Source organism: Mchenga conophoros, linkage group LG12 (genome assembly GCF_057382185.1).
Source record: "Mchenga conophoros isolate Kocher_MC1m ecotype Shallow Benthic linkage group LG12, M_conophoros_male_GT1.1, whole genome shotgun sequence".
Classification (NCBI taxonomy): Eukaryota; Metazoa; Chordata; class Actinopteri; order Cichliformes; family Cichlidae; genus Mchenga; species Mchenga conophoros.
In genome coordinates this window covers 34,839,166-34,847,528 of record NC_140537.1, presented here as the reverse complement: position 1 = coordinate 34,847,528, position 8,363 = coordinate 34,839,166, and the positions used below count along the sequence as shown (strand labels likewise).

General features: G+C 39.2%; 2 protein-coding genes across 2 annotated transcripts; one reads left to right on the top strand and one right to left on the bottom strand.

Moving 5' to 3' along the window:
* Window positions 1-1,671: 1,671 nt before the first annotated feature.
* seta (SET nuclear proto-oncogene a) lies at window positions 1,672-6,307 on the top strand. The gene is made up of 8 exons (XM_085295503.1): window positions 1,672-1,948; window positions 3,045-3,102; window positions 3,809-3,951; window positions 4,085-4,188; window positions 4,314-4,427; window positions 4,899-5,069; window positions 5,186-5,317; window positions 5,414-6,307. Exons 1-8 carry the CDS (start codon window positions 1,876-1,878, stop codon window positions 5,435-5,437), a joined length of 819 nt encoding a protein of 272 aa, XP_085151629.1. The 5' UTR covers window positions 1,672-1,875; the 3' UTR covers window positions 5,438-6,307.
* Window positions 5,513-8,362, bottom strand: LOC146563121 (uncharacterized). The gene is made up of 2 exons (XM_085295504.1): window positions 7,732-8,362; window positions 5,513-6,541 (listed from the first exon to the last, which is right to left on the bottom strand). Exons 1-2 carry the CDS (start codon window positions 8,138-8,140, stop codon window positions 6,387-6,389), a joined length of 564 nt encoding a protein of 187 aa, XP_085151630.1. The 5' UTR covers window positions 8,141-8,362; the 3' UTR covers window positions 5,513-6,386.
* Between the last annotated feature and the right edge of the window lies 1 nt (window position 8,363).

Sequence of the window (8,363 nt, the reverse complement as noted above, 5' to 3'; positions counted from 1 at the left end):
ATTACTTTGGGTATAACTAACAAGAATACAAGAATGAAGTTTCTACTTTCCACTTCCATTCAGATGTAATAAACCTAATTGATGACCACAATTAATTCTTTGGAGGTTTTTGTTCATTTGCGGTGTGATCTGTAGAGGAGATGACAATAAATGAGCAGTTTGGGACCATACACGTGTTGTAATCAGGCTGTTACACATGGTACATTGTTTATCAACTCTTTAAACTTGCAAATGGAAACCTTATTTTTTTAATAGCTTTGTCTATAGGTAAAGTGAATAACTAAGAAAGCTACTGGACATAACCTTACCTAAAGTATGTTCTTTATTCTTATCAAATTAAACATTTACAAAAAATAGCTCAGAAGAAGAAGAGACTACACTAATAGGTGTGGTACACCGCTACCAGCTTTAATGTTTCCTTATTAAACAAGCAAATACGTTTTAATCATAGATTTGTTTATAAATGTGGTGGATAACTAAGGAAGATACTGGACATAGCCTTAATAAAATATCATCCTTATTCCAATTTAAATTCTAAAAAATGTAGCTAATTTTCTAATACTAATTAGCACAGACTAGCTCCTTCTTCCAACTTACAGCTTTATTTTAAGTTTGCTTAACCGTAGCCTGAGTAAATATAACAGATGACTGTAGTTAATTTGATGATCAAATATGATATTATTAAGCTATTATTCATTTTTGTTTTTTACACTTTTATTTGGTTGGGATTCAAAGCGAACAGATGGCAGTAGATCAGTAAATAGGGACCTTACTTACTTACATCCACTACCTGTATTTTATTTTCCCCCTTGCCAAAACTGCAAATACAAATAAATTTTATCATAGCTTCATTTGTAAACACAGTAGGAAACTAATCAAGCTCCCGGGCATGACCTTAACTAAAATATATTCTCTATTCAAATCCAAATTTAAATAAAATAAATGGCGCTAGAGTCAAAACCATTCATAACAGTTAATTAATACAGATCACCAGTAAGGGGTTCCTTTTTCCAACTTACAGTTAGTTTTAAGTTAGAAGCTTAGCACTGGCTGAAGTACACACAACAAATGACCGGTTAATTTGATCATCTGAAATTACACACACACACACACACACACACACACACACACACACACACACACATATATATATATGGCAGTAGATGAGCAAATAGGAACCTAAGACATGTAATTATGCAGTTACACTTCAACTAGCTTGTCTTTTTCCTTACTAAACCAGCAAATACAAATATATTATCATACATTCGTTTACAAGCACAGTGGAGAACTAAGCAACCTTCTGGCCATAACCTCAACCAAAATATATTTTGTATTCATAACTAAATAAAACAATTGAACTGGAGTCAAATCGTTCCTAACAGCTAATTAGCACTGACCACCAGAATGAGGCTCTTCCAACTGACATTCAGCTTTTTTTTTTAAGTGCGCAAGTGTGAGTCGGCAGCTTCGGCCTGGCCTGAGTAAATCTAACATATTACAACAAGTTAATTTCATAATCGAATATGACATTAATAAAAGTGATAATTGCAGGTTTTGCTCATTTCTGGTGTTATTTTAAGAGAAGAGACGGCGGTAAATCAGCAAATTGGAGCCAAGTAGTAAGACCTATTTTGAGAGGCGGAGCTGGTCTTCTCCATTCGGCGAGGCGTGTTCGTAATGAAAGGAGCGCGTGAGCGGCGCTTGCTCTGACTTCCTCGCTCATCGGCAGCTACATTGTGTGGAAAGCAGCACGTTGTTGGCTTCTGCACGCTGAACTTTACGCCGAATAAACGTTCTCCTGTTTAAGGAGAAACCGGATTCAAAGCTACCAGATATTTTCTCAGACGTCTGTAAGTTACCCCAGCTTGCGAAAACATGTCGGCCTCGGCGGCAAAAGTGAGTAAAAAGGAGCTGAACTCAAACCATGACGGAGCGGATGAGACCTCCGGTAAGGGGAATGGCGGCCTCCTGTTCACCGCCATTTTCACTTTCTTCTCTTAACATATTTTTGCATTGCCACTTTGTGCATTATTACTGCTAATTATTTTGTGCACTGCTTTGATTTTTGCATCACGCCACGGGAGCTTCTTCATGGTTGGCCACGGCGGTTGCTGCGTGTATTCGCGCTGCGCTAACGGTGGCTAGCTCCGCAGCTAACATGCCGCTTCTCTTGCCTTCTGTTGTTCAATTCAGACCGGTGCTGAGAGGCCATGTTAGCTCCTTAATTTAGCATCATCAGCGTGGCCAGTGATGTCGAAGGCTCCTAACTGAGTGTCCGTGTGTAATCTTGAAAGAATATTTTTCTGTGTTTGGGAGTAAAATCACTCCACACTATCCGATAAAGGGTTGCAGCTAATTATTTTTTGTTTTAAAAGGGTTAAAGTTGGCCGTTTCAATTAGCAGTTAGCCAGCCTGTGTGTTGTTGTTGTAACGTTACCTAATGCTAGCAGACGACGCTGTGTTTTGTTACCGCTAAAGATGCATTTAAATCAACTGGTCACGCAGTCAGGTGAACCGGATAATTATTTTATGTGGACGAAAACACACAGGATTTCTACTATATGGGGGACGGTTTCACAGTAATGGGGGGTATTCTGGCATCTGTCCCCGGTTTTGGTCCCTCATGTTATCGCGGCTCTGTGTGTGTGTGTGCACTCAGATGTCCCACATTTAAACCACGCGGCCTTATAGGTAGCAGCCGGCAGGAAACGGTGAGTGTCTGAGCCGCTAGAGCTGCAGCTATTGGCCGCTTACCTTACGTTAACCTCCGGGGGATTTAATCAGGCATATATCTTTACTTACACTGTACTAACGCAGAATTAAGTTGGGTTTTATTTGCGCTCCGGTAGGTGTTGGTATAAAATTACATTTGGTGTAAAAAGAATTTTCAGATAATGGCAAACTTAGTTTCTCTGTAAAATAAGTTTGTATGAAGGACTGACTAAAAGTAAAAAATAAATAAATGGATAATCGAGGTCCTACTTGACTGTTGCTGTGTGTAATTTGCATATAATAATCTTTTAACAATTTTTTGTTTCCCACAGAGAAAGAGCAGCAAGAAGCTATTGAACACATTGATGAAGTTCAAAATGAAATTGACAGGTAATAAACCTTTTAAGCTAAACGTGTCCTTATAGGGGTAGATTTTCTGCCTTTTAGAAATCTCGGTGATGTTTGCTACATGTTTTGATGAAAAGAGGAACTATGTCGCTAAATTAACATGCTACAATCTGGAAACCTGCATAATCACTGAACTGCATTAAGATGCAGTTATTATAGTGAACAGCCAGAATATTAAATATGACATAGGTTAAAGTGGAAGGGTTGAATAAATTGAAGTGCAAGGCAGCATTGTTCATTGTGGTGAAAATGACACTAGAGCATAAAGTAAAATATCAATTAAATATAATTAAACATCTAAATATAATTTAGTGAGGGATTTAATAGGCATATGTCGAAATGTAAATTGGGTTGTTTTGGTGTAAGGCAGAGTTTGGGCTTTTCTTCTATTGAAGAAAAATGAAACTTTTCTTTTAAATTGAATGGTTTTCCTTCAATTTTAAGTACAACTCAAATGAATGTGAATTGAGCTAAATTGGATGATGTTCCAAAAGGTAAACTGAAAGCATATGAGACAATAAACCCTTTTTAAATAATCAATAAATCCAAAATGCAAATAAAGTTTGGGCACAACACTGTCCACTGTTGGACACGCATATGTAAATAAATATAGCATTTATCTATATGTTGACATTACACTTGGTTACCTGGATTGTGCAAATTTTAAACTTCTCTTTTTCTTGTTCAGGTTGAATGAGCAAGCAAGTGAGGAGATCCTCAAAGTAGAACAGAAATACAACAAACTCCGTCAGCCATTCTTTCAAAAGAGGTCAGAACTGATCGCCAAAATCCCCAACTTCTGGGTCACCACATTTGTCAACCATCCACAGGGTAAGCAGATAATCTAAGAAATTTTATTACTCTAATTTGTCTATATTTAAAAATGGCATCACAGTGCCAAGTGTGAGTGATGTGGACAGTGAATCAAGTTTTAAATCTGTATAACCATATGTTCTTCCTACAGTATCAGCCCTACTGGGGGAGGAAGATGAGGAAGCGCTTCATTACCTGAGCCGAGTGGAGGTGACGGAGTTTGAAGACATCAAGTCAGGCTACAGAATAGATTTTGTAAGTGTTTAATGGTTTCACGTAACACTTTAGTGACTATTTTTATTTTTTTTAATTATTTTTTCCTTTATTTGCAAGTTTTCTTACCTGGGTGCATTTTTAATTTTTCTTTTTCCTTTTTTTAGTATTTTGATGAAAATCCGTACTTCGAAAACAAAGTTCTTTCCAAAGAGTTCCATCTGAATGAGAGCGGAGACCCATCTTCAAAGTCAACAGAAATCAAATGGAAATCAGGAAAGGTATGCACAGCTTTCAGTTTGTCAACCAAAGTAAATGAGTGGATCACCACTTTGACCTATCATGTTTATCAGTGCCAGAGCAAGCTCATTGACTAAACACTCACGGTTGACAGTACTCCTGTTTGACATAATGAAGTTAATTTTTTGTTTTGGATAAGACTTTAAACCTACAACTGGGACCATAGACTCATCAGTGAGGTGTTTACAGAGACCAGAGATAAGTCAGAAATGTGATCATAAGGAGTTGCCCTCTGCTGGCAAAGAAGTAGTAATGCAGGTTAAAGACTATATTTTCATAACCCAGAGCTATTAAATCTACAGTTTATAGATTTTATTCAGAATTGTAGTGAGTTTGTGACTTTTATATCTCACATTGTTAGTTTTAAATGTAATGTGCTGATAATGGGTAGTGCTGAGAATTTTTTTTCCTGTACCAGTCACAAACTGTTTGGTAACTCCTGATGTTTTTAGGACCTGACCAAGCGCTCCAGCCAGACACAGAACAAAGCAGGAAGGAAGAGGCAACACGAAGAACCAGAGAGCTTCTTCACTTGGTTCACTGATCATGCTGACGCGGGCGCTGATGAGCTCGGGGAGGTCATCAAGGATGACATCTGGCCAAACCCTCTGCAGTACTACCTGGTATGTTTATGATGTTTAGTCTGTATTACAATGTTCTCACATCTTTCATCAATCCATGAAATGATAACAATGTAAGAACCAGAGCAAGAAAATGCTTAAGATTTCCTCATCTCTAGGTTCCTGATATGGAGGATGAAGAGGGTGAAGGTGAGGAAGATGAAGAGGATGAGGAGGGTCTGGAGGACATTGATGAGGAAGGAGATGAAGATGGCGAGGAAGATGAAGAGGATGATGGAGAAGATGGAGAGGTAATCTACTAAAAGCTGAGAAAATTGATGTGAGTGGTGCGGGGTCACCTCCCCTCCCTCTTCACTTGCTAACTGCGTGATGTCTCGCTCTTTCAGGACGACGAGGGAGAAGATGACTAAGAAAACCACCATTTACCAAGACCCTCAACCTTCTATTCCCTGTTCAGTTTTTCCACTCATGTTCGGGAGCAAAGGTTTTATTTTATTTTTTGTTACTTTTTTTTTCTTTTCTTTTTTTTAATCCGTGTGTGCTTCATTTTCCATTCTGAAGCCTCTTTCACTTGTTGGTGCCATTTTTTGTTATCCCTCGACTCATCTAAGGCAAATGGCACTTTGCCCTGAATTTTGAGTACCATCCCCCTCAAGTCATCTAAAAATGATAATAAAAAAGTCTAAAAAATAGAATCAGCACGGCATCCTAAGTAGATTTGAAGACTATTCACACAGAAGTTCTTCTGTTCAAGGTTGTGTGGTAAATTGATTAAAGCCATGGTGTAGTGACCTAGCGCTAGCAGACCTCTAAATATTTTCTTTTCTTTCATTTTTTTTAATTTTATTTTATTTTTTTTCATTTGGGATGTTGAATCCTTAAAACTTATTTTCCCCTACGTGCTTAATGAGTACCAGCTCATTCCTTTGACTTGTAATGTTTAGAGGGAGGGCAGGGTGGGGCAGGAGTATGTTGGATATTGGGGAGAGTGGTTATTTTGACACCATTTCTATGGGACTTTTTTTTTTTCATTGTATTGTTTTACAGATATCCATGAGATTTGAAATGACATTTTTAATAAAGAACAAAATGGAAAAAAAAACAAGCTTGTAAATTTTGCCCCCCACTGCTTCATGGGTTTAAAAAATGGACCTGTTATCTCAGAATTTACATTTAATCACCCCTTTTCCTTTTTCGCTTGGGGTGGGGGGGAAGAAATTGTTTTAAATTTGAGGTGTACAACTTGCTTTGTTACGATAATAAAACTTACTGTGTATAAATGTGTGGGTGCATTCAAATTTAAGAAAATATAATTCAGGTAGTGGCAAAGGCACCAGGGTTAACTACTTGTAAAGTCTGTCAGCTGGAGAAGGATTTTGGAGTCATAAGCAGGCTGGAAGCAAAGTCCTCTGTTAGTAGGCGATGGGTGATTAAAGCCAAGAAGGTGTGCTCCGATTCCTTGAATTTGCTTTTTGTTATCCTGTCAGGCCAGTCACTTGGCTGGAAGGCCCAACCTAGAGAAAAGTGACAAAATCAGTTACCTGAAAGCAAGATGTAACTTGTTCAGGTGTTTCAGAGAAGTGGGATACATGTCAGTGCAGGTTAACCATAAAAGCCTGAATTCAGATGTACTAAATCCCGACTTAAAAATGAACTATTTTCCAGATCTGTATTTAATAACTTCAAGTGCTTTAGCTTGGATAAAAAACACACTTGAAAGAAATGTGCATGTCTCAACGTTCATTACACACAAATGCAGTCAGCCGTACCTTTAAAAAGTAAGGGGTGAGTATCTAAGGAAACATCTAACCTATATAAATTTGTTCAAAACAAGCATCTTAGAAAGTGTGTACATTATTGTACTTTATTGAGCCCCGTGGGGAAATTGCTCTCTGCATTTAACCCATTCACTCAGTGAAGCAGTGGGCAGCCATTGGGCGCCCGGGGAGCAGTGTGTAGGGACGGTACCTTGCTCAGGGGTACCTCAGGGTAGCTGTTAAGGGGAATCGAACCCCCGACCTTCCGATCATGGGGCAACCACTCTACCTACTGAGCTATCCCTGCCCCTTGTCTTAAAAGAAGGCCTAGTCATATCTCTAAAGTTGTGGCCAGGTAGGGCTCTATATGTGACTGAGTTGCAGTCATCTAAGGGATCAAATTCATGTTTCAGATTGTGGCACAGATGGTATAACACAAGGCCTTAAACCTGCATTCTTTTCAAAGGCCACCAGGGGGTAAATCTTGTGGCCTCAACGGGACTTCTGGTCCTTTACAAGTCTATGGGAAAACTACCCTCTGCTCTGCCCCTGGAAAACTTTTTTTTGTGGTGCGCTAATGGCTCAGTCGCTCATTTTGGGGCATAATAAAACATTTCATAAACGGGTCATTCAAAATGTCAAGATTATCCAGGATACGCAGATAGGAAATAGTTTGGCAGATTGCAAACAATAATTTTTCATCTGTTTAGATAAGGTTTTACTACTAATATACAGTTAAAATATATTGGATTAACTTGTTTATATGACTGTAAAGCACAAAAATATACAACTAACATATAAAGACGTAAAACAGAGTTATTATAGTTGTTTATTTCTAATTTATTTTAAGTTTTTATTTCCTCGATCAGTAGATCGACGTTTCGATTTAGCTTTCTCACACATGAGTTTAGTTAACTGTAATAACCCTGATGTGTAGGTTTACCCACCTAGGTGAGTGTTACACCTGGGACAGGTGGCCACGGTCCAGGAGAACCCCGGGAACCAGGAGAAGCGCTTGTCTGACGGCCAGTGCTGAGTAACGTCGGCTTTTCTGAACGTGATCACCTCAAACCGGTGTCCGTGGGGATTTTCAAACAGCTGAACGTTAACCCTTCTACCCCCGAGCAGCGTGTCGTTGCGGCTGGAGAGCGCCAGCCGGCTAGGCACGGAGCGGATGTCCGTCCCGAGTGCTAACTCGTGTCCGCAAGCCCTGCACAGGATCAGGGTGTCCGTGCTGCTAGCTCCTCGGTCCTGTGCCGCAACACACGCTTCACCGAGCTTGTGGGCACTGGGGTAAAACAGGAGCATAAAGAAAACGTACTGCCCCAGCATGTTTGTTAGCAGCCACGCGCACATGGAAGGCTAACCACAAGCTAAGCTAACTGAAACTCTTAGCAGCTTTGTTTTTAGCTGACACGGCGCATGGAGCGAGAATCAATAATTGGCTGTCAGATATCAGCACAAATGATAAAACATATAAATCTCTGACCACTAAATTTTTGTGTACATTTATTATATCGTTTCGATTGGTGGACTTTGGAGCGGCTGGCTAGTATAAACGTGTTAGCTTAAGATTCGG